General features: G+C 44.8%; 1 protein-coding gene across 1 annotated transcript; it reads right to left on the reverse strand.

The window, feature by feature from the left end:
* Positions 1 to 11716: 11716 nt before the first annotated feature.
* CCL21 (C-C motif chemokine ligand 21) lies at positions 11717 to 12950 on the reverse strand. Its single transcript, XM_025432580.3, has 4 exons — positions 12732 to 12950; positions 12519 to 12639; positions 12248 to 12430; positions 11717 to 12153 (listed from the first exon to the last, which is right to left on the reverse strand). The coding sequence occupies exons 1-4, from the start codon at positions 12796 to 12798 to the stop codon at positions 12111 to 12113; spliced, it is 414 nt and encodes a 137-aa protein (XP_025288365.1). The 5' UTR covers positions 12799 to 12950; the 3' UTR covers positions 11717 to 12110.
* Between the last annotated feature and the right edge of the window lie 12299 nt (positions 12951 to 25249).

Genomic DNA, 25249 nt, shown 5'->3' on the forward strand with positions numbered 1-25249 from the left:
CAAAGGCAGGCGCGAAACCGCTGCACCACCCAGGGATCCCAATAAATAAAATCTTAAAAAAATATATTTTCAGGGATCCCTGGGTGGCTCCGTGGTTTAGCGCCTGCTGTCGGCTCAGGGTGTGATCCCGGAGTCCTGGAATCGAGTCTCCCCCATCAGGGGTCTCTGCATGGAGCCTGCTTCTCCTCCCTTTTCCTATGTCTCTGCCTCTCTCTGTGTGTCTCTTATGAATAAATAAATAAAATCTTTAAAAATATTAAAAAGATTTTTTTAAAAGATTTTATTTGTTCATGACAGACAGAGAGAGAGAGAGAAGCAGAGACACAAGCAGAGGGAGAAGCAGGCTCCATGCAGGGAGCCCGATGTGGGACTCGATCCTGGGTCTCCAGGATCACGCCCAGGGCTGAAGGCGGTGCTAAACCACTGAGCCACGCCGGCTGCCCTATATTTTAATTTTTACATTAAAAATTTTTAAAAAAGTAATCTCTATGCCCAACTTGGGGCTCAAACTCACAACTCTGAGATCAAGAATCACATGCTCCACCAATTGAGCCAGACAAGTGTCCCTAAAGCTGATAATTTTTTTAAAAGATTTTATTTATTTATTCATGAGAGACACAGAAAGAGAGAAAGAGAGGCAGAGACACAGGCAGAGGGAGGAGCAGGCTGCATGCAGGGAGCCCAGTGTGGGACTTGATCCCAGGACTCCAGGATCACACCATGGGCCAAAGGCAGATGCTAAACCGCTGAGCCACCCAGGGACCACTAAAGCAGATAATTTTGGATCTTCAAATCCCCCTGAACCTTTCTTGCTGGCAGAAGAACACTCCTCCTGCAAATTATGAATTATTCGGCCTTTCCTTCCATTAAAAAGATGTTTTTAATAACTTCCTGGCACAGGGCATGCATTTTCTCTTCAGGACTTACCGTGACCATTCCTCATAGTCTCTACAAGGATATACAAGATGTGCTCCAAGAACAAGAGCATATATGTTGAAAGAGTTACAGGAACTTGTCAACTGTCTTGGGAGAATCTTGGGGACCAGTGAGGACAGATTTATTGATATTGGTGCCCTCACTCAGGATTTAGCTCAGCTCCTGGGAGTGGTGTTGATAGTATGTTGGGTTGGTTCCTGGAAGTGTGGACTCAATAGTGGCCTTTGATCAATGAGGTTGAGATGTTGGAACCTCACTGACATATTTATTGTAGAACATTGCTTCTTAAACTTTGATGCGCATGTGATTCACATGGGAGTCTTGTTAAACTGTAGATTCTGATTCACCAGGTCTGAGGTGAAACCCAAGAAGCAGCATTTCTAACAAATTAAGTGATGCTGATGCTGCTGGTCCTCAGATTATATACTTTGAGGAGCAAAGTAGAGGAAGAAGTACAAAGTTTAGAGAGATGGGAATGTTGGAGTGCACTTGTTATGTGCAACCACTAACTGTATACCTCTGAAGGGCCCAAGAAGATTCTTCCTTCTCCAAGGCAACAAGAAAAGCATTAATGAGGGGAACAGTAACTTCTTTGAAAAGCATTGCAGTGGCTTCTTTACTAGGTAAGAGATGAGGATAGGAGATGCCTTCTTGGATTTAGGCAATCTTATTTCAAGGGGGATAATGGAATCTTTGAGTGGTAGAGGTCAGATGTTGGCATCTAACCATGAGCAATAAGGTAAATGAGATTACTATATAAACTGTAGGAACAAGTGGTAATTTATATGCTTTGCCCACAGGGACCTTGTGGTGCTAGCTAATTGCTCATAGTGTTCGTAGGAATGAAATAATGGACAGCTTACTGATGTGCTACTTGACCTGTGTAAGTGGAAACATCTAGACCTAGTGGGCAAAAATTTGATCCAAATTGTACTGGGAATTTACAGTTTTTTACCCAGTTCCTCTACTTAAGTGAGTTTCCTAGACCCAAAGCCCTATGATCAGGTAGGAGGTGGGAGGGCTTGAGTCTCTTCATAGGTAGATTCTAGAAATCTTTCTCCTAGTTAGTGGTTCTCCTAGTGCATCTCCAATAGCATCTGCATCACCAAAGAAGTTGCCAGAAATGCAAATTATTGGGCTCTGCCCCAACATCACTGGATCAGAAACTCTGCAAATGGTCCAGCAATCTGTACTTTAACAAGCCTTTCTTGTGATTCTGATGTATGCTAAAATTTGAGAATCTCTATTCTAAGCCTTCTCTGCAGAGATCTGTAGCCATTTGCTAGGGTAAGTCTGAATGTTGGAACATGACATACTCAGACTTTTGGAGTGTTATTAGATACTGTCTCATGTTAATACTAGTCTTGGGGACCCAAAAATCCCACTGTGGTCCACCAGTCAGAGCTGATAGAGGTCAAGTGACAGAAGGATCTTGATCCAGATCCATCTCACAATGAGTCTGTAATACTTGTTCACTGATTATTTCTCTTGGTTCAGAACGTATAGTGGGAATAGGTATACTTAGTCATTATCCAAATCTCCACATTGGTTCTTTGACTGTGGAGTAAGGAAAATTAGGAAGGGCCAAGTGGAAGTCCTTTGAACTGTGCTTACCCTACCACATTTCCTGCTACAATAGGAAATGTAAAAGTAATGCTACATTCCTAGAGAAATTGCATAGATTAGGGCACCTTCAAGGACTTAAGAGATGTCATAACCTTTGGCACAGCATATTATAGGTAATAATCTAGCACATGCTTTTTTTCTATACTAGTCAATTAAAGACCATTGAAATCAGTTTCTTTCTCTCTTTCCTCCCTCTCTTTCTTTCTTTCTTTCTTTCTTTCTTTCTTTCTTTCTTTCTTTCAGAGAGAGAGAGTGAACACACAGGGGTGGGGGGCAGGGAGGGGGAGAGAGAGAGAGAGAGAGAGAGAGGGAGAGAGAGAGAGAGAATCTCAAGCAGGATCCAGGCCTAGCGTGGAATCCAGTTTGGTGCTTTCTTCCATGACTCTGAGATCATGATCTAAGCCAAAATCAAGAGTCAGATGCTTAACTAACTGAGGTACCCAAGCACCCCAGAAATCAGTTTCTTTTCAATTGGAATGACAGGAATACACTGTCACTATCTTACTGCAGGGATACATCAATGTTCCTGCTCTTTGTCAAAAGATAATCTTAACATCCCAGAGAATATCAACTGATGACATTATGCTTACTGCCTCTGGTATGTAAGAAATAGTAATCACTCTCCTAAAACCGGCATTACACTATATGTTAACTAACTAGAATTTAAGGATGCTTGGATGGCTTAGTGGTTGAGAGTCTGCTTTTGGCTCAGGTTGTGATCCTGGGGTCCTGGGATTGAGTCCTACATCAGGCTCCGTACAGGGAGCCTGCTTCTCCCTCTGCCTATGTTTCTGTCTCTCTCTGTGACTCTCATGAATAAATAAATAAAATATTAAAAAAAAAACTAACTAGAATTTAAATAAAAATTTGAAGGAAAAAAAAAAAAGCAATCGCCCTAAATGCTTTATTAAGACCTATATATGTCAGAAGGAGAGAAAGAAATCCTACAAAAATTCAGGAGCCTGCCACATAGGTGGAATTTCTAGGCCACTGAGAGTGGAAAGAAGCTGAAAAATAGTGGTCTTTGGCATATTGCACCTTTGCCATGAAGAAAGAGACAGTACTTAAAAGGAGGTTTGAATTTTAGAGACAGCATATACCATATTTAGGTGTACTGCTGCAAAATATTTATTGGATATGATGGAAAGCTATGGTTTTGAATAAGGCCTAGAGCAAGGAAGTCTAGTTTCCAGGAAAGTTGCCCTGCTCCTTGGGCTTTATGGCTCATAAATCCAATGAACTTCAGGTTTTCCCTGGCAGAAAAGGGTGCCATAGGAACCTGAACAGGAGAATTACAGCAAAGACCCCTAGGGTGTTAGAGTAAGGCCGCACCTCTTCTGCTAATAATTATTTTCTATTTGAAAAGCAGCTCCTGGGTGCCTGCCTGGGTGGCTCAGACAGTTAAGCATCTGCCTTAGACTCAGGTCGTGCTCCCAGGGTCTTGGGATCAAGACCTGCATTAGGCTCCTCGCTCAATGGGGAGCCTGCTTCTCCCTCTCCCTCTGCCTTTCTGCCTGTTTGTGCTCTCTATCTGTCAAATAAATAAAATCTTAAAAAAAAAAAAAAAAAGTGGCTCCTAATTTGTCACTGGGCCCTGGTCTAAAACTCAGACTCTAGTTCACCCAGTGACAATGTGGCCTAAGGGTGTTACCTACAGCAAATCATATAGTTGGATGTGCACAACAGCATTCCATTGTTTTTTTTTAAATTTTATTTATATTTATTATTATTATTATTATTAGCATTCCATTGTTAAATGGTCGTTGTACATATGAAATTAGGCCTTAAGTGGCTCAGATTCCTACTTGTATTGTTTCTTCTGATCACACTTCTGCCTTCATGGAGAAGTTTTCTACAGTTAACAGAGGGAGTAAATGCATGGTCTTGAATTTTAGATGGTCTCTAAGGTATGCTGGCCCTGAAAGACGGTGGTGAAGGGAAGTCCTTTCAGTGGGTAGAATTTCAGGTAGTACATTAAATGTCAACATTGTTGAGAAGGAGAAATGGCCTGAGATTTGGAGGTATACTAAGTTGCTTACAGTGCCTGCCTGTAACAACTCTGTCCTCACCTTTGTAAATGATTCCTTTATGTTTTTTCTCATTAAACCTTTTTGGGCATGCCATTTGTTTCCTACCAAGATCCTGAATGATACAAGAATATAATGTAGAGCTGGCATAGAAGTTTCAATTAAATTTTAATACTGTCTGCCTGGAATGCCTGTTGGGAAAGATCCTGAGATCAGCAGCAAAGAGTGAAATAAGAAATAAGAATAAACAAGGGATTTGTAACACATTTATTCAATAAATATTTACTGAAGGCCCCCTATGTTCCAGACACTGTTCTTGGCACTGGGATACAGCAATAAACAAAACAGACATTTCTCCTCTTGCAGAGTTCTTATTCTAATGAAGAAGACAGGCAATAAGCAAACAAGGAAAATATATAGTATTTCAGATGACAGGAAGTGCTCTAAAGAAAATAAAGAAGGCCAGAGGTATAGGGACCATAGGGGAGGACAGTCAGGAAAAACTTTACTGACAATATTTGGGCAGAAAGCTTATGTGAAGAAGGTGAGGGAGAGAGCCATGCAGAGATCTGGGGAAAATGTGCCAGGTAAAGAAAATAGCAAGTATGGAAGATTTTGAGAGCAGAGTGTGTTTGAGGAATAGAAAGGAGGCCAGTGTTTGTGAGGGAAGTGAGCAAAGAATAGAGTGGTAGGAGATACAGTCAGATAAGAACAGCCAGTTGTAGGCCATCACAGGGTTTATGTTTTACTGTGAGTGAGATGGGGAACTATTGGAGGGTCAACAGAGGTGTGACATGGTCTGACTTGTTTTAAAGGCTCCTCTGGCTGTTGGATGAAGAATGGACCAAAGTAATGCAAGAAGGGAAGCAGGAAGACCAGATCAGAGGCTCCTGCAATAATTGAGTGGGACATGATGTTACTGAGAGTTGGTGAGAAGTGGTTAGATTCTGGAAATATTTTGAAGGTAAAGTCATGGGCTTTGCTTCAGCATAGGATGTGAGAGAAAGAAGAGGCAAGAATACTGCAATATTTTTGGCTTGAGCAATGTGATGGATGGATTGGACTTATCAAGATGTGAATGACTGCAGAGGAGTGGGTTTGTGGGAAGATCAGGGGCTTCTTTTGACTTGTTAAGATGAAGCTGCATTTGGACCTATAAGTGGAGATGTTAAGTAGGCAGCTGGTAATATGAGTCTGAAATTCAGGGGAGAGATTTTAGCTAAATATACAATTTGGGAACATATGAATGGTATTTAAGGCCATAACACACTGAGATATCCAGGGGAGTGAGTAGAGGTAGAAGAGATTCATATTCCAAGTCCTGATACTCCCCAACATTGACAGATCAGGGATATGAAGACAAATCAGGGAAGGAGGGAGGCTTTCAGGGTGTTATGATGGTACCCAGTATCATGGGGTAAAAGGGAAAGGAAACAGGGCCCATGGGTGGAAGGCTTAAAGCACCCACTCCCTAGGTTTTGGTTTAGATGATCCAATGGGGTGGAAGTGGGGAATTGGATGCCAAGGAGCTGGGTTTAAAATAGTTTCTGATCACACACACAGAACCCTAAGTGGGCTACATTTCACTAGTTCACTATCTTCCTAGCCAAGTCATCTTTGTGGAGTTCCCGGTTCAGTGCGAGCCCTGGACAAATCTCCTTACAGCCCAGGCCGGCTCATTCCAGCCTAGACCCACACTCCTCCAAGGAGCCCAAATAGTCTTCACACTTCCTGGTCTGACCAGAATCCATGCCCCAGGAGTCAGATCTTAGATGGTGAGCACTGGGGCCACTGGGGCAGAGGAGCTAGAAGCTGGGCCTGGGAAGTCAACCAAGTCCTTGGTAGGGGTGAAAGTCCAGGGGAGTGAATGACCGAGGGGGAGAGAACCTCTATTAGGTGCTTAGTGTTTGTGGAATGGATGATTGTGTGTATCCCAAGCTGTGTTCCTGGAGCTGTGGTGTGTGTGTGTGTGTTGTGTGTGTCCTGGAGCTGTGGGTGTGTATGTTATGTGTGTGGCTACGTGTCCACCCCTCTCAGGCCTGCAGAGGGCGCCCCAGGCCGGGAAGCGAGGCTCTCGAGTAGGGCGGGGCTCTGGTGGAGGCGTGAGGGGAGCTGTGGTGGCCGGGGTGGCCGGGGTGGCCGGGGTGGGGGAGGTGGGGGAGCTCTAGCAGGGGCGGGTGGAGACCCTGACGCGGCGGGCCCCTCAGAGAAGCCGGGGAGGGCGTTGGGCCCCAAGTCCCTGGGCCTGGGACGGCTTCTGGTGCTCTGCCGGCTCTAGGCACCCGCGGCCGCGAGCCCGAGCGTCCTATTCCTATTCCGCCTCGGTCGGGGGAGCGAGCCGGACGCGCCAAGGGGAGACTCGGGCGTGGGTGGGGCCGCACCCCCGAGGACTGGGGCCCGCGTGGGTCTCGGGAGTTCCTCGGGAGGCCGTTACCCCAGGCTTAGCGCAACAGCGCTCCCTCCAAATCCCCCCACTCAGGTCCGGACGCCGCCAGGTACGCGGCCGCCGGCGGAGCTCCGGCCCGACGTACCCCGAGCCCGAGGCACCCGCGTCGAAGGCTTAACGTAACGTTTGCCTTGATTGCCTTGAAGGCTAAAGGAACTTCACATCACCTCTGGCACTTCCTTCACGGAATAGCCTGCACCCGATGGATTCCTTACACCGCATCGCTACGGTGCCAACTCCAAGAAAAAAGGCTTCTTTATTCCGCGGGGGTTTAGCTGAGAGCCCAATTGTGCCGGGCGCCAGAGGATGAAGGGCTTTAACGTGGACACGAGCAGAAAAGGAGTTTGTCCTACTTGTCAGTGGACACAGGAAAACGCTAGGCCTCGGGCCTATCGTGAGACACATTTGAGGACAAATAATAAAAATAACTTAAAAAAATTGATCCCAGAAAGATGAAGGAAATGAGGACAGAAAATTAAACCCACAAGCCTGCGGTTGGCCCTTTGGCAGACCCGGGACCACGGCGACGATGCTGCCTCCTGGTGGCGGGACGGGGCAATGAAGCGATCATAGCCGAGTTGAGTTTCTCTGGCTGCTCGTGTGTGTGTGTGTGTGTGTGTGTGTGTGTGTGTGTGTGTGTGTGTGTGTGTGATCAAAAGTGGAGTTTGGTTATCTTAATAGTAGGTTGATGGCGGCCCGGGTGGCTCAGCGGTTTAGCGCCGCCTTCAGCCCAGGGCCTGATCCTTGAGACCGGGATCGAGTCCCACATCAGGTTCCCTGCATGGAGCCTGCTTCTCCCTCTGCCTGTGTCTCTGCCTCTCTCTCTGTGTGTCTCTCATGAATAAATAAAATCTTAAAAAAAAAAATAGTAGGTTGAAATTTATTATTACCACAATCCATAGCTTTAAAGCAAAAGTCTTTAAGGGCAAGGCAGCAGAGTTTGCCTGGGATGTTTTGGTTTGCCACCAACTGAGAAAAGGATGTTTTGAAGAAAACAAAGTCTTCTGCTTCTTGGTATAGCTAACACATTCTCTTTAGGGGAGCTGTAGACACCAGTAGAAGAAGTACAAATATAGGTGTTAGAAAAAGAGGCTTGACAACTTCAGCATTTATAAAAATGACAATTCATTGGTTGACACTGATGCTGAAGGACAGAAGCATTGATGATTTTAACAAAACAACATAGCATCATTTTGTCCCCAAGTACAAGGAAAAATAGTACCTGGAACATATGAATGGTATATGAGCTTCATAGGTAGCAGGTATAGGTCCAATCCCTCTCTCTGAACTTCCTGTGCCATAATGCAAAGCAGAAGATGCCAAGTGTATCAGTGGTGCTGTGCTGTTAGCCCCATATTGTTCCATTTTTGATTTTTAAAAGGAACAAATCAAAAGAAAGAACCTGTCATTGGTGATCATGTCCCTCTAAAGGCTGTATTGATGAGTAAAGAATGAAGTAGTGGCTACTTCAAAGTGTGGCCCAAGTGGGAAGTGCATGTGTGTGTGTGTGTGTGTGTGTGTTAAGAAATCTGATTGCGCTGAGTGAAGTAAGTCAGTCGGAGAAGGACAAACATTATATGTTCTCATTCATTTGGGGAATATAAATAATAGTGAAAGGGAAAATAAGGGAAGGGGGAAGAAATGTGTGGGAAATATCAGAAAGGGAGACAGAACGTAAAGACTGCTAACTCTGGGAAACGAACTAGGGGTGGTAGAAGGGGAGGAGGGCGGGGGGTGGGAGTGAATGGGTGACGGGCACTGGGTGTTATTCTGTATGTTAGTAAATTGAACACCAATAAAAAAATAAATTAAAAAAAAAAGAAATCTGATTGCTCAGTTAGGAATTAGGTTTATATGACTGTGGTTGTTAAGCTGTTTTTATTAGCTGTAATTCTGGGAGATCGTACTAGCCATGTCCATCCCTTACATTTGTATCAAAGGGGTACTTAAAGGGTTTACAAGGAAGAGGGGCGCAGGGAAAGCAGGAGGCTTCAGATTCTGAGACAACAGACAAGAAGCAGCTGGCCCACCATTTCATAAGTATGTGTATATGTGTTATTTCACGGAAGAAATAATGGCAAAATCATTTTAAAGCATGATGTTAGTAATTTTCTGGATGGCCCTGAGGATGACTTATTCTTAGCAGATAGTACTGACTCAGTTTTAAAGCAATGAAATGTTTTAGTGCTTTAGTGTTAAAGGAAAACTCTGGATTCCAGGGATTAAAGTGAGTTTTCATGTTTGGAGGGGGGGATGATGATTTTGTAAATTTGGGGGATGATTGGTCTTTTGAATTTGTTTTCTTCTTTTCTTTTACATTTCTAGGAGAAGCCATTAATTGTCTTCCTGTTGAACAGTGGTATACTAGTACTCAAATATTTATTTTTACATATGCATGAGTGAGACATTGGAAGTTCTCCAAATTTATAATTTTATTGTATGCTTTGTATCTGTTTTTATGGAAATATTTCCTTGTCTAAGCAGCAGTCTTTGAAAAATTACTTTTATCTCTCCTATTTGGGCCTTTACAACACATACACACACCAAAAACATTTACTGTAGTTTTAGTTGGGGTTCAGGAAGAAGTAAAAACAAATGTATGTGTTTATTTATTTTTTAAGATTTTATTTATTTTTTGAGAGAGAGAATGTACATGAATGGAGGGAAAAAATATACTCTCTCCTGAGCAGGGAGCCTGATGAACTCCATCCCAGGACACTGGGATCATGATCTGAGCCTATGTGTTTCCTTTCTCTCTGGAGCAAGCGTTTTGGCAGGGCTGAGAATAGAGGCATTCTGATGTCCAAGGCCCTTCTGCCTTTGTAAAAGTCTAAAGCAAACCGGGGAAGAGGTTATGCTCTGGAGGGGCTGGGGAGAGGAAGGATTTTGAAGAGTGGTCTTTATGACTAGGAGGGGTTTGGTGTGTAGGTCCAGCAGTGGGCTATAATTCCTGGCTGTGATGAAGCAAATAATAGCACCAAGTACATGGCCCTGGGGATGTCTGGGAAAGCCAGGCTCAAGCCCAGAGGCTTTTATAGCAAAATTTCCATGTCTCAAATATGGCACAGAGCTGAGTTTGAGAGTCCGGCATCTGAAGAGTAGTCATACCTACTAGTACTTACTATAGGGGCCTTAGCATTCACTGGTGAGACTGATGTCCAGTGACGGGATGGTGTGGGGGGCAGGTAGGAAGCCTCCTCTGGGCTTTGGTGTTTCTCTGACCTTTTGCACAGCCCTTGGTAGGTGGGATCTTAAGACTGTCTGATGTGGGATCCCTGGGTGGCGCAGCGGTTTGGCGCCTGCCTTTGGCCCAGGGCGCGATCCTGGAGACCCGGGATCGAATCCTACGTCAGGCTCCCAGTGCATGGAGCCTGCTTCTCCCTCTGCCTGTGTTTCTGCCTCTCTCTCTCTCTCTCTGTGACTATCATAAATAAATTAAAAAAAAAAAAAAAAAAAAAAGACTGTCTGATGTTGAATTCCTTACTAGCACCAAGTGCAGAGGTTCGGAATGGGATTAAGGGCATTGAAAGAACATTTTAAAATGCAGTAATTCTTGCACATCTGAGTTTACAGACTAAGATCACACTTGCTGCACAAGGATAGGTAGGGGGAGCCCCTGTTTTCACTGGTTCCAGGAGGAGCAGACAGCAAGTACTTTTATGATAAGTAGTACCTGATGTGGTAGTGTGCTCAGGCTCCTTCAGAAGGAAGAAGTGGTGGGGCAATCACCTGTAGCTTCTTGCCCCACCCAGGATCTATTTCCTTCATTCTCAAATGCCCCGCAACCCACCCACCGCTCTCCCGCTGTCATCCCTCTCCCTAAATAGGGGTGAAGGAGGGAATAAGAGTATCTCTGCTCTGGGGAGGAAAGACCTAGAGGAGAGCCAAGCAGGAATCTTCATGGAGAGGACATTGATTTACATCTGAATTCTGGGGTTCTAAATACCTACCAGAGGCTAAAGGGGCTTGGTCTCCTGAGATGAAAGGGGCTAAAGTATTGAAGGGAGAAAAGAAGGGAAGGGGAAGAGGCTTTCCCAGTTTGAAGGGAGCTGAGGGAATCAGGAAGCCCAGATAGGAATAGAGCAGCACACAACCCTGTTAGACAAGGAGGGACCCAGCTTCACTGATTAGGGCAGAAGGGAATTCTCTTGGATATTTGGGAAGGGAGGAGGGCTCTGAAGGGATCCCAGGGCTGGGACTGTGCAGCAGGGTAAGTTTCAGTAGAACTTGTGTTTGCCTATGTTAGAGGCAGGCCCAGGTTCTAGTCTCCCTTCTGGGGACCCTTCCAAAAAAGGTCTTGGGAGTTCACCCTCAGAAAGTCCCAGAGAAAGTAGAGGCAGTTAGTTGCGGGTAGAGCTAGGAAAAGATCTGGAGGTCACTCCTGGAATGAGAGAATGCTGGACAGAATCAAGAAGGGGCTCTCTTCAGGGTCTCAGAGGCCCGCAGAGCCTTTGGGGATGTGTCATCTCTCATTGACAGGGATTCTTCAGGGACCAGGGATTCTTCAGGGGCAGCCCAGGTCCCTTCTACTGCCAGCATACCTGGGAGGCAAAGAAACTCTTAGGGTAGGTGGGAAAATAGAATTTGCCAGATTTAGCTGTTGGTTGGCACCTCAGAGTGTGTGAGCCCACCCTGTAGTGACACGGGCCTCCCCACGGACACAAACACACAGGAACAGATGTTTGGGTGGGAGGCTGGAACAGGTTTTTATTGTTAGGTATAAATCATATTTACATGGAAGCAGTGGGGTGCAGTGGGAGCAGGGTCAGGTCCAGGGTCCTGGGTGACCTTTCCTCAGAGGGGACAGTCCTGCTGCCTCCTCTCACACTTCCTGGGAAACTCTCCCTCCTCTGCCTTTCTGGGCCTGGCCTGGTGTGGACAACTCAGCCATGCAGGGTAGGGCTGGGAATACAGAAGGGGTAGTTGAAGCAGGAGAAGAGGTGAGGCAAGGCCAGCATGAGGTGGCTACTCTGGGGCCCCTGTGTCTACCCTTTCTCCTAGCCCACTTCTTGCTCCTTGGATTGGGGCTGCAAGCCCAGATGAGGCTGGTAGGGGCCTCCTGGGCTCCAAGCTGGTCACTCGGCTACGGACCCTTTTGGGGTCTGTGGCTGTTCAGTCCTAGGAGGGCAGAAGAGTGCAGGGGTTTGAGGGGCTGACTGAGGCTCCCGTCCCCCCCCCCCGTCCCCCCCCCCCATCCTCTTAGCTTCCTCACCTTTTACAGCCTTTGGAGCCCTTTCCCTTCTTGCCAGACTTGGGAGCCCCCTTGTCCTTTTTACAGCTCTGGCCTTGTTTCCTTGGGGCTGGTGGCTTGTCCAGACGCTGCATCAGCTGCTGCACCCAGGTCTCCTTAGGGTCTGCACACAGCTCTGGTTGAGAGCGCTTCCGAGGGGAGAACCTAGGGGTTGGGCATTAGCAAGCCGGTCCTAGTCTTGCCCACCATGCCCTCCCCACTCAGCTGCACCCACTTTCTTGCACTCACTCACAGGATAGCCTGGATTGGGCAGCCCAAGCTTGGCTCCTGCTTCCGGTAGCTGCGGACAACCTGGGCCGGAATCTTCCTTAGGCTGTACTTGAGGCAACAGTCCTGTGCCCCTCCATCACTGCCTGCAGCGGGAGTTTACAGGGAGCCAGGCTACTTGTAGGCTCCCACCCAGGCCTCCCTGAGTCCCCATCCTAGGCAACTCCCTCCTTGATACCTTGGGTCCAGGGGATGCAGGAGGCCAGAACCAGGACAAGGAAGCTCAGAGCCAGTGATGGAGACATGGCTGTGGCAGAGGGGTAGTGTGAAGCCAGAGCGGTGGGCGAGGTGGACAGCTGCAAGTTGGGGGTCTGTATGTCCGCTAGGACTGGTCTGTTGCCTATTTATGCAGACGGACACTTTCACTTCCTCCACCCCCAGTCACTCTGTCCAGGCAAGAATAGGGATCTCCCTCCTTTTCCTTCCTGAAAGGCAGATCCTGTCCTGGCACCCAGCCTCACTAGTATGCGGAAACAAAAACTTCACATGGCTCATCGGGGTCCCAAGCTGCTTGGGTCTATCTCCTCAATATCAGTTGAATCTGTCAGGTCCTCTTTCTACCTTTGGCTACTGTCTTGGTGCAGGCTTCACCTCTCCCCCAGAATGTTCCCCAGGAAGATTGCCTCTTCACTGCATTCCCGGTTCCACACTCCCCCCATCCTTCCAGCAGGCTGACTGTTCCTAAAATGCACATCTTATTATTGGATTGTAAGAGTTCTTTCTACAATCTGGATAATTGATCCTTATCAGGTATATGATTTGGAAATATTTCCTCCCATTCTGTGGGGTTTACTCTCTTGATAGTGTCATTTGATACACAGAATTTAAAATTTTTTTTTAAAGATTTATTTATTTGAGAGAGAGAGAGAGAGAGAGAGAGAGGCAGAGGGGGAGGAAGAAGCAGATTCCTGGTGGAGCAGAGAGCCTGACATGGGGCTCCATCCCAGGACCCAAGGATTATAACCTGAGCCAAAGGCAGACACTTAACCAACTAAGCCACCCAGGCCGCCCCAAAGATTTTAAAATTTTGATGAAGTGTAATTTATCTATTTTTCTGTGTTTTTCGTGTCATATTTAAGAAATCATTGCCAAATCCAAGGCCGTGATGATTTCCCCTTGTTTTTTTCCCCCAGCTTTATTGCATGTATTTAAAGCATCACAACATGATGATTTCATATAGGTATACATTGTGAAATAATTACCACAATCAAGTTAATACCTCTGTTACTTCATGGAGTGACCTTTTTTCTTTTTTTTGTGATGATAATTTTTTTAAAAAAGGATTTTATTTATTTATTCAAGAGAGACACACACAGAGAGAAGCAGAGACAGGCAGAGGGAGAAGCAGGCTCCTTAACAAATTTCAAGTGTATAATATAGAATTATTAACTACAGTGACCATGCTGTACATTCAACCCTTAGAACTTACTAATCTTATAACTGAAAGTTTGTACCCTTTGACCAACATCTCCCCATTCTCCCCCTGTACCCAACCCCTGGCAACCATCATTATGTTTCTTATTTATTTATTTTTTAAGATTATTTATTTATTCATGAGAGAGAGAGAGAGACACAGGCAGAGGGAGAAGCAGGCTCCATGCAGGGAGCCGGATGTGGGACTCGATCTTGGGTCTTCAGGCCCTGGGCTGAAGGTGGCGCTAAACCTCTGAGCCATTGGGGCTGCCCCCATCATTCTGTTTCTATGTGTTTGAATTTTTTTTTTTTTTTAATTCCACACTTATATGATACCAGCCCGATGTGGGACTCGATCTTGGGTCTCCAGGATCACGCCCTGGGCCGAAGGCAGTGCCAAACCACTGAGCCACCTGGGCTTTTTTTTTTTTTTTTTTTAAAGATTTTTATTTATCTATTCATGAAAGACATACACACCGGTAGAGACACAGCAGAGGGAGAAGCAGGCTCCATGCAGGAAGCCCGATGTGCAGCTCGATCCCAGGACTCTGGGATCACGCCCTGAGCCAAAGGCAGAGGCTCAACTGCTGAGCCACCCCGGCATCCCTTCTTTCTTTTTTTAATGGCTGATTAATATTCCATCGTATGTATATACCACATCTTCTTTATCCATTCATCCATCAATACTTAGGTTGTTTCCATGTCTTGGTTATTGTGAATAATGATACAATGGAACTCCCAAAGAGGGATTGCTGGATCATATGATAGTTCTATTTTTAATTATTTGAGGGATATCTATACTGTTTTTCATAATGGATGTGCCAGTTTACATTTTCATCAGCAATGTATAACGCTCCCTTTAATCCACAGCTTCTCCAGTGTTTGTTATTTCTTGTCTTTCTTTTTCATTTATTTATTTGAAGGAGAGAAAGAAAGAGAGCTCGAGAGTACAAGGATGAGCACAAGCAGGGGGAGGGGCAGTGGGAGAGGGAGAAGCAGACTCCCTTCTGAGTGGGAAGCCCCATGTGGTGTGGGCTATATCCTAGAGCCCTGAGATCAGGACCTGAGCAGAAGACTGACTGAGCTACCCAGGTGCCCCATCTCTTGTCTTTTTTGATACTAGCCATTCTAACAGGAATGAGGTGATAGGTCATTGTGGTTTTAGTTTTCATTTTTTTCATGATTTTCTGCACTTCCATGTCCAGTGTGGAGCCCAATTCAGGGCTTGCTCTCATGACCCCAAGCCAAAATTAAGAGTCAGCCCCTTAACCAACTGAGCCACCCATGCACCCTGATTACTATATATTTTAATAGTTTGAAATCAGGAAGTATGTTCAGCTTAGTTTTTCTTTTTCAAGATTCTGGCTATTTAGGGTCTTTTATGGTTCAATATGAATTTTAGATATTATTTTTTCTATTTTTGTGAAAGAATACCATTAGAATTTTGATAGAGATTGCGTTGAATCTGTAGCTCACCTTGGGTAGTATGGACATTTTAACAATATTAATATTCCAGTCAAAGAACATAGGGTATCTTTCCATTTATTTGTGTCCTCTTCAATTTCTTTCATCAATATCTTAGGGTTTTCAGTGTATAGGTCTTTCACCTCCTTCGTTAAATTTATTTCTAAGTATTTTATTGTTTTTGATGATATTTGTAAATGGGATTTTTCTTAATTCTTCTTCCAGATAGTTTTTTGTTAATGTATTGGAATTCAACTGATATTTGAATGTTGATTTTGTATTCTGCAGCTTTACTGAATTTATTAGTTCTAACAGTTTTTTTGGTGGAGTCCTTGGGATTTTCTATATATAAGATCATGACATCTGCAAGCAGGGACAATTTTACTTCTCCGTTTCGGATCTGGATGCTTCTTACTTCTTTTTCTTGCCTAATTGCTCTGGCTAGGACTTTCAGTACTAGCTGAATACAAGTGATGATAGTAAGCACCCTGTTTTGTTCCTAATCTTCCTCAATGTGGGGCTTGAACTCAGACCACTAGATCAAGAGTCTTAAGTTCTACTGACTGAGCCAGCCAGGTGCCCCAGTTTTGTTCCTAATCTTATAGAAAAAACTTTCAACCTTTCACTCTTGAGGATAATGTTAGCTGAAAGCTTGTAAAATATGACCTTATTTATATTGAGGTACATTCCTTCTATACCTAATTTATTATGAGTTTTTATCATGAAAGGATGTTGAATTTTGTCAAATGCTTTTATTGCATTTGTTGAGCTGATCATAGAATTTTTATCCTTTAATCTGCTAATGTGGTGTTTCACATTTGCTGATTTGAGTATATAGCCTATCCTTGCATCCCAGGGATAAATCCCACTTGATCATGGTACATGACTCTTAATGTGCAGCTGAATATGGTTTGTTAGTGTTTTGTTGAGGATTTTTGCATGTATGTTAATCAGGGATATTGGCCTGCAGTATTCTTTTCTTGTAGTGTTCTTGTCTGGTTTTGGTATCAGGGGAAGGCTGGCCTCATAAAATGATTTTAGGAGTGTTCCTTCATCTTCAATTTCGGGGATGGGTTTGGGAAAGATTTATATTAATTCTTCTTAATAGAATTCACCAGTGAAGGATTCATCTATCTGGTCCTGGGCTTTTCTCTTTTGGGAGGTTTTTTTTATTACTAATTTGATGTTCTAACTAGTTATAGGTCTATTCAGATTTTCTATTTCTTCATGATTCAGTCTTGGTAGGTTGCATGTTTCTAGGAATTTACCCATATCTTCTAGATTATCCAATTTGTTGATATATAATTATTTATTGTGGTCTCTTATGATCCTTTGTATTTGTGTGGTATCAGTTGTAATGTCTTTTTTTAATTTCTTTTTATAGATTTTATTTACTTGATAGAGAGAAGACACAAGTAGGCAGAGTGGGAGACAGAGCAGCAGGCAGAAGGAGAGAGAGCAGAGAGCCCAATGCAGGGCTCAATCCCAGAACCCTGGGATCATGACCCGAGCTGAAGGCAGACACCCAACTGACGGAGCCACCCAGGCACCCCTTCTTTTTCATTTCTGATTTTATTTTCCAGTAAAAAACAACTGTTTCCATTGCTGCACAAATTTACATCCCTACCATCAATGTACTATGGTTCCCTTTTTTCCACATCCTCACCAACACTTGTTTTTTGTTTTTTTGGTAATAGCCAAACTGACAGATATGAGGTGACATCTCATTGTTGTTTTGATTTGCATTTTTTTGATGATGAGTGAGGTTGAACATTTTTTCATGTGCCTGTTGGCCGTCTGTATATCTTTTTTGGAAAAATGTCTATTCGCATCCTCTACTTATTTTTAAATTGGGTTTTTAAAATATTAAGTTGCATGAATTTTTCATATATTTTGGAGATAGATAGATATCATCTTCTTGGATGTGTGATTTGCAAATACCTCCTCTGATTCAGTAGGTTGACTTTCATTTTGTGAATGGTTTGCTTTGCTGTGCAAAAGCTTTCTAGTTTGATATAATCCCATTTCTTTATTTTAGTTTTTGTTGTCCTTGCCTAAGGAGATTGGTACAAAAAATATTGCTAAGACTGACATCCAAGAGCTTAGGATCTATGTTTTTTAGAGGAGTTTTATGGTTTCAAGTCTTATATTCAAGTCAGACTCAATAATTTCAATTGCCTTATCTTTAAGTATCTGATCCTTCCTTCTACCTTCTCAAGTTTGTTGTTGAATTCTCCCAGTGAATTTTTTCATTTAAATTATTATATTTTTGGCATGGGGCACCTGAGTGGCTCAGTCAGTTAAGCGTCTGACTCTTGGTTTTGGCTCAGGTCATGATCTCAGGGTCCTGAGATCAACCCCGTGTTGGGTTCCATGCTTCCTTTTCCTCTCTCTCTGTCCCTCCTCTCTCTCTCTGTCAAATAAATAAAATCTTTAAAAATTAAATTATTATATTTTTGGATCTAGAATTTCTGTTTGGTTCATTTTTAATAATTTGTATCTCTTTATTGGTAGTCTCATTTTGTTCATATATTGTTTTTGAGATTTCCCTTAGTTCTTTGCTCATGGTTTCCTTCAGCTCTTTGAATCTATTTAAGAGAGGTAATTTAAAGTCTTCATCTAAAAAAAAGTCTTCATCTAGGGATGCCTGGGTGGCTCAGCGGTTGAACATCTACCTTTGGCTCAGGGTGTGATCCTGGAGTCCCAGGATCGAGTCCCATGTCAGGCTCCCTGCATGGAGCCTGCTTCTCCCTCTGCCTGTGTCTCTGCCTTTCTCTCTCTGTGTCTCTCATGAATGAATAAATAAAATCTTAAAAAAAAAAGAGTCTTCATCTAGTATGTCCAATGTGTGGGCTTCCTTATGTATGGTTTCTGTCAAATACTTTTTCTTCTGTGAATGGGCTATATTTTCCTTTTTTTTTTTTTTTAATATGTCTTGTAATTCTTTTGGGTGGGAGAACTTGACATCTGAGTATTATAATGTGGTATCTGTGGAAATCTGATTCTTTCATTCCTTAGGGGCTGCAGATATTTATTTGTTAAGGGCTGCAGCCATGTGTTTTGACTTTTCCAAGCAATTTTTGCCAGGTGTATATTCTTTATTGTGTGTGGTCACTGAGGTTTCTGTTCTGCTGTCTCTGCAGTTAGCCAGTGGCCTGACAAAGGTTTCTCTATCTATCTCCTACTAAAAGTGTTCTGTCCCTTTTAATATTGTGATTTATGCCACTGTGGAAGCAAAGGCAGGCATCTGCCCCTGTCCCACAGGGAACCATCAGACCAATCAAAATGCACAATCACCAATTTCTGAAGGACAAGATCCTCTGCTACCAGCCAGATACTCCAGAAATGTGGGCCACTTTCCCTAGAGCATTAGCTAGTAGCTATTGGATGCATGGTGCTCTCTTATGAAAGATCAAGCAAACTATCCCTTCATGAAGCACTCCCCTGATTGCTATGATTATCTAATCAAGTTCCAGAGTTCTGAAATATATACTTCCAATTGCTCTTTCCAGCTCAATGGTTGCTTCAGTGGAGGGACCAACCCTAGAGCTTCTTACTCTGCCATTTTGCATGCTGTCATTCCTGTAGTTTAGTTTTTAACATTTTATTTATTTTTTATTTTATTTTTATTTTTTTAGTTTTTAACATTTTAAATCTTTTATCCATTTGGAATTTATGCTGGTGTATGGTGCATTACTAGGTCGTGACTTAGAATCTATGTTTAAAACCAGATTGGGACCTCAGAGTTGTGACTATCAGGTTAGGACTGGAAAATACATCTAGTTTCCAGAATGCTGAACCCAGCACCATGCCCCCTCATGCCCAGGCTTATCCCAGATTTTTCAAGGACAGAAATCTCTCCTTGTATGGGGATAGGGGGATGTGAAGAGGATAAGAATTGGGAGGAATACAGTCAGGGCAGGGTAGGCCAAGTACAAGATAGTGACAGGAAAATTATGCCCATGATAGCAGTGTTTTTGTGGGATGCAGAGGGGGGTGGGGATTGGATATGGGCATATTGTTGGATGGTGATGAGGATGTGGTGTTTTATCCCAAGGCCCACTGAGTAGAGGGACTGGAATCTGAGTGAATTAAAGGGTAGATAATTGATCTCTTGAGCCTGAGGTTTTACCACCGGCTGAGACCTAAGCAGGGCAGGGAGTGCCTCAGCTGGCAAGAGGCTGGAATTCTTGGACAGGACAGGGCAAAAACAAGGAGATAAGATTTCTTGGGTCTTTTACCTGGTCTGTTGGTAGATCCTGGCAGCAGAAAGCTTTTAATTCCCATATCTTCAATCTCTCCTTCCCCACCTACCTACCTTCTATGGAAGTGATTAAGTAAGGAGTGAGCAGCCCATTTTTGAAGAGTTTCCAGAGAGGTAGGATAACATGGGTCTGGGTGGGTGGGGGTGGGGGCATGTAGATGATTCCAGAGTCATGTCATATTAGATTGTTTACACTGTTTCCAAATTTGGCTGTACTTCAGAATCACATGAGGAGCCCATTAAAAATACAGAATTAGAGGCACCATCTCAGACCATCTTTATATATATATATATATATATATATATATATATATATATATACACACACACACACACACACACATATATATATGTATTTATTTGAGAGATAGAGAAAGAGAGAGAGAAAGAATGAGAGAGAAAGAACAGGGGGAGGAGCAGAGAGAGAGGGACAAGCAGACTCTGTGCTGAACTTGAAGCCTGACCCGGGGCTCGGTCCTATGACACTGAGATCACAACCCAAATCAAAATCAAGAATTTGACGTCCAACCAACTGAGCCATTCAGGAGCCCCCCACCCGACCATCTTAAATAGAATCTTAGAATACAGCCAAAGGATCTATATATATTTTTAAGGTCTCTAGGTACTTTCAAACATTTGGTGGAGTGTGGCTAGGAGAGCCACCTGGGCCTATTTTGCTCCCCATCCCAAACTCCAGAAGGGCACAGAGCCTGTAGTAGGTAACAAAGATGGTCTGGGGGAAGAAGAAGCTAGAAGGATACACCCCCAACCTTCCTGAGGGAGGGGACTTTCTGGCCTGGCACAACATATAGAAAAAGGGAGAGCATGGCTGGGAAGAGTTGGGGACTATGCTATTTCCTCTCCAAAAATCTCAGGTTCCCTCTATCTCCCAAGACATCCTGTCTCCTTCCCCTTGTTTATGCCATCATGTGGGGAAGCTCTTGTTTGTCAGATGGTGTCCACAACCCCCTTAATTTAGGTCCCTTACTTGATTGACTTTCTTCCACTCAGGAGGCTTTTCCTAGGATCTACTATAAATCCCTAAATCTGAACTTGAGCTTATAGTGGTAGATCAGCTATAGGGAGATGTTTTATCCTGGAGATGTTGGGGTCGCCATGCTTATTCCTGGGACTTAGAACCTAAGTCAGGGGCCCTGAGAAAAGCAAGGGAAAGAGTAGAGGCTTTGCTGGAGGTAGGTATTTGGCTGGACAAAAAGCCAGAATTGGAAAAAGCTATTCTCAGAGCAGGAAAGTGACAAGTCTCTGCCACACGCTAGGTCGCAGGTGACTGAGCCTATGAGGTGGAGGTGGGAGGCATAGCAGGGAGGCAGTGAGGGATTCTGGAAGGTAGTGGAACCCAGGTATACATACATCCACAGAGGAGGGGTTGAGGTAATGGAAGGAGTTATTTTCCTTTTCAAGTCAGCCACACAGGCATTCCTTTGCACTCAGCTGCTGGCCTGGGCTAATCCTACCCAGAGTCCCACTTGAACCCTAAGCTTACTGTGGGGGCCTGGAGCTTGCAGCCCTGAACCAAGCCCTTCTTTTGTTCCTCAGGATAGGCTGGAATGTAGACGTTGGGGAAGGGAAGACAGAGACTTGGATGGCTTTTGGTCTAACAAGGGTCAAATGGCCTGGGTACCGTGGTGCGGGTTCCCAGCTGAACACTGAGCACTTCAGGGACATCCTGCCCTGATGACTATGTAGGTGTTACTGAAGGAGCTATGAGTTCCTGGAGGGCAGGTGTCCCATACTGTCATAAGTATGTGATATTTGTACGTCTAGTGCAGGTACAGGTGTAGCTATCTAGGGTTAAGGTAACTGTGCTTAGAATAGCATTGATGTAGTGGTTACAGATTGGAGGTAGACAGTGGTAAGCATAAGGCAAAGTAAAGATTTTGGGGTAATTGCCACCAGCATTCCCTTGAAAGGGTGTGTCCGTCTGCTTTATTCTTCCCTTAGCGTCTGTGGCTGCTGAGGCTGGGGGGTCAGGACCCTGCAGTAAACTGAGGACACTCCTGGGGATGAAGATGGGTGTATAGGTGAGGGATGGGGCTGCTGAAGAGGGCAGTTGACTACTTGCTGACCTTGTCATTTCTTTGAAAGCCCACGGCCAATTTGTTGAGACCAGGGGTATGCATGTGAGTCCAGGACTATCCTTAGTTAAGGACAAGTATGGGACAGGAATTAGAAACCAGAGTTTAGAGGAAGGAAAGATAAGCCTGGTTTAAGGTGGCCTAGGGGGCTTTATGGAGGAGAGCAACTTTGGGGGATGAATTTGGACCGCATTTGTGTTTGTCGGTCTGTATCTGTTTGCAAGGGTGAAACCTGTGTTTGTGTCTGCCTGTGTGCTGTGGCAGTGTCTGCTCCAGCATGTCTGACTCAGGGTGTTCTTGAGTCTATGCAGGTGTGTTTCCTGGGCATGTCTCTGGGCACTATTCTGAATTAGTTTTGGAGTGGCCTCATTGAATTTGTGTCTTTGTGTTTGTGTATCTGTGTGGCTGGATATCTGTGTCCATGTGTCTCTATGTGTGGGATTCGGCTCTGGCCTCTCACTTTACCCTGCCCCTCTCCCCTGACACTCCCCAGCTGCCAGCATCATTTACCGCCAGGAATGGCTTCCATTCCCTTCCCGCTGTCTGGATTCCCACGGGTCCAGCTGCCTGCCCAGGGTCCTGCCCCTGTGGCCTCTGTAGCAGGCTTGACCTTGGGAGCGATACACTCTGGAAAGCCCCCAGTATGCTCCTTGCCTGGCCACAGACCCAGAGAAGCTACCGTGGAGAAGAGGGTGAGGCGGGAAAAGGCAGGCAGTTGGCAGCACTCGCCCCTCCTTCTGGAAATGGAGATCTCCCTCTGGCCCCTTCCCAGGCCCCCTTTCCCTCCCCATGCTCTCATCCAGACCAAGTATTCAGGGTTCTGGCCTCGCTGTCTCTGGGGATAGGAATGAACAGTCCCTCTGCAGACCCAGCCAGACCTAAAGGGATCTGGTCCTCTGTGTCCCCCAGCACCTTACATTGTGTTCATTCCTCATATCCCACCTAAAGTCCGGGCTGTCTTCCCTTCTTTCTTCTCCCTGCATCGGACACAGCAACCATTCTTGTTCTTCATTCTGTGACAGCCCTGGCCTCTGCCATGGGCCTCTGAGCCCAGTGGAACATTAGGCTTTGGATGGCTGGGAAAGAGAAGAAGCCCAGCCCACTCTCACATGGTGCAGGAAGTAGCATCTGTGGGGTTTATTCCTGTTCTCATTCTGAGTTCACTGCCTTCCCTGGATGGGCCGTGGTAAGCAGGTATGGAAATGAAGCAGTCATGGTCTCTATCCTCTAGGACTCAATGTTTGACAGGAGAAGTGATTTTGTGGAGAAGCCACTCTCCTGCACTGCAGTGGTCAGTTGCCTGAAATTCCCTCCATAGAATTCTCAGGTGCCCTCTGCAGAGATTAAGGGAAGGGGTCCATGGGGTCCATGGGTTCCCCATGACACGTTACCTCAGAGCGCCAGAGGTGAACTCCAGGGTTCCCTAGCAAGCACTGATATATTCCTAGCATCTACCACCAATTCTGGAGTAGTAAATGCTTGAGTTTCTGTAAAAATTCTGATTTTTACCTCTCTTGAGCCTAGGAAAACTGGAGGGTGAGGGTTGTGCTAGGGTTCTGAGATGGGATGAACAAGGCTTCATCCCTCAACAGCATCCTACATGAGTCACGGGCTCTGACCCCTGTCTTCTCTCAGCTCTTGACTTTGCTGAAAACTGAGAATCCTGAAGGTGTTTGTTCCAGCTCATCTTTATGCCCTCAACCCTTTGTTGTAAGACCTTGGTCAGCACTATGAACTCACACTGCTCTGGGACAGGTAGGACCTGCTCCACCTAAGTCAGGATGTGTGCACGTTAACCTTGGCTTCCCACATGATGCTGCTGTGACCTTTTCTGGATTATTCCCTTCACGCTGAGTCCCCCCTCTTGTCTCCTTGCTCTATGGCTGTTTGCCCAACTCCCACTAGGCAGGGAGGATGTGCCTGTCACAAGACCTCCTGTGATCTCTGGGAATGCTTTAGGAAAACACCTGGAGGTTTTTGGCTCAGCAGGCTTGGGCTTTGTGCCTTCTTACCCTGAAGGCCACAGCAGGGCCTGGGCCCCCCATCCTTTAGGCACAGAGTGTTTCTTCCCATCCTGGTTTTTCTGCATCCTGCTAACAGTGGACACATTGGATCATATCAGTGGAAGAGAGTCCTACCACCACCTCTTGGTTTGAAGGGATGTTGAGTCATCCTGGATTTCCTTAGGAATTAGTAAGATGGAGTTGTCCCATCTCCCCTCATACCATGTCATAGGAAAACTACAGCCCTTCCTGTATTTCCTCTAGCTCTTGGCTCCTGTGAGCTAGGTCAGAATGTGGGAATGCAGAGATGCTACCTTTTGAGAGATACAAAGTGTCCAAAACAGAGATTCTTTCCATCCACTCAGGGCAGCCTCTGTCTTTTTGACTTCCAGTTCTCTCCTTCTACCTCCAAAGCACCCTAGTCCCTGAGTGAACACCAGTATACCACACCTGCCCTATTTCTCTGTCTCAAGCCCCCTCCTCTTCTTTATGCACTATGCATTTAGATCTTTCTCTCCCATCTCTTCTACCGTGTTCCAAGAGCAACTGTTCCACACATATGATCACCAACTTCTACCACTTTTCTGCCCACCTGGGCTCACATGCTACTACTGACTTCTTGGGTCCTAAAAATAACTCATCATGATAATTTCTAGGATTCTGCTCCACCTCTGGTTTTGGCTTTCCATTTTGTCCTTCCCCCTACTTGCTATGATCCTTTCCCAGCTCCTGTTTTTCCTCTCTAGATCTTTGTCCCCACTCTCTTAACTGGGGAAATCTTTCTTCTTCTTTTTTAAAATGATTATTTATTTATTTATTTGACACAGAGAGAGAAAGAGAGCACACACAAACAGGGGGAGTGGGAGAGGGAGAAACAGGCTCCTCTCTGAGCAGGGAGTCTGACTTGGGGCTTGATCCCAGGACCCTGAGATCATGGCCTGAGCTGAAGGCAGATGCTTAACTGACTGAGCCACCCAGGTGCCCCTCTTCTGTTGACATACAAAGTCCTTCCTCATTAATGTCTTCTCTCTTTATTTACCACCAGTGCAGTGTCTGTGCTTAGTCAAGGCCAACCCCTCTTCTTGGGTACTCTCACTTACTTGTCAACTTATTCCTCTCCATTGGATCTTTTCCATCAATATCCAACATGCTATGTCTCCTACTTTTAAAAATCTTGCTCTGTTCTACGCCCTCATTTTCTGCCTGTCTGTGGAACAGAATCCCTTGAAACCATTGATTATACTTTCTATCACTAGTTGCTCCTCCATTCTCTCTTAAATCCACTCCAATCACACCTTCATCTCCACTACTCACCTGAGTCTGTCCCCAAGGCATAAATGATCTCTATGTTGCTAACGTATCATCTCTGAGTCATCTTAATTGGCTGATTGGCAACTTTTAATGCAGTTGCTCACTTTCTCTTTACAATATTTGTTCTTGGCTTCCAGTATATTAT

This window comes from Canis lupus, chromosome 11, assembly GCF_003254725.2.
Source record: "Canis lupus dingo isolate Sandy chromosome 11, ASM325472v2, whole genome shotgun sequence".
In the NCBI taxonomy this organism is placed as follows: Eukaryota; Metazoa; Chordata; class Mammalia; order Carnivora; family Canidae; genus Canis; species Canis lupus.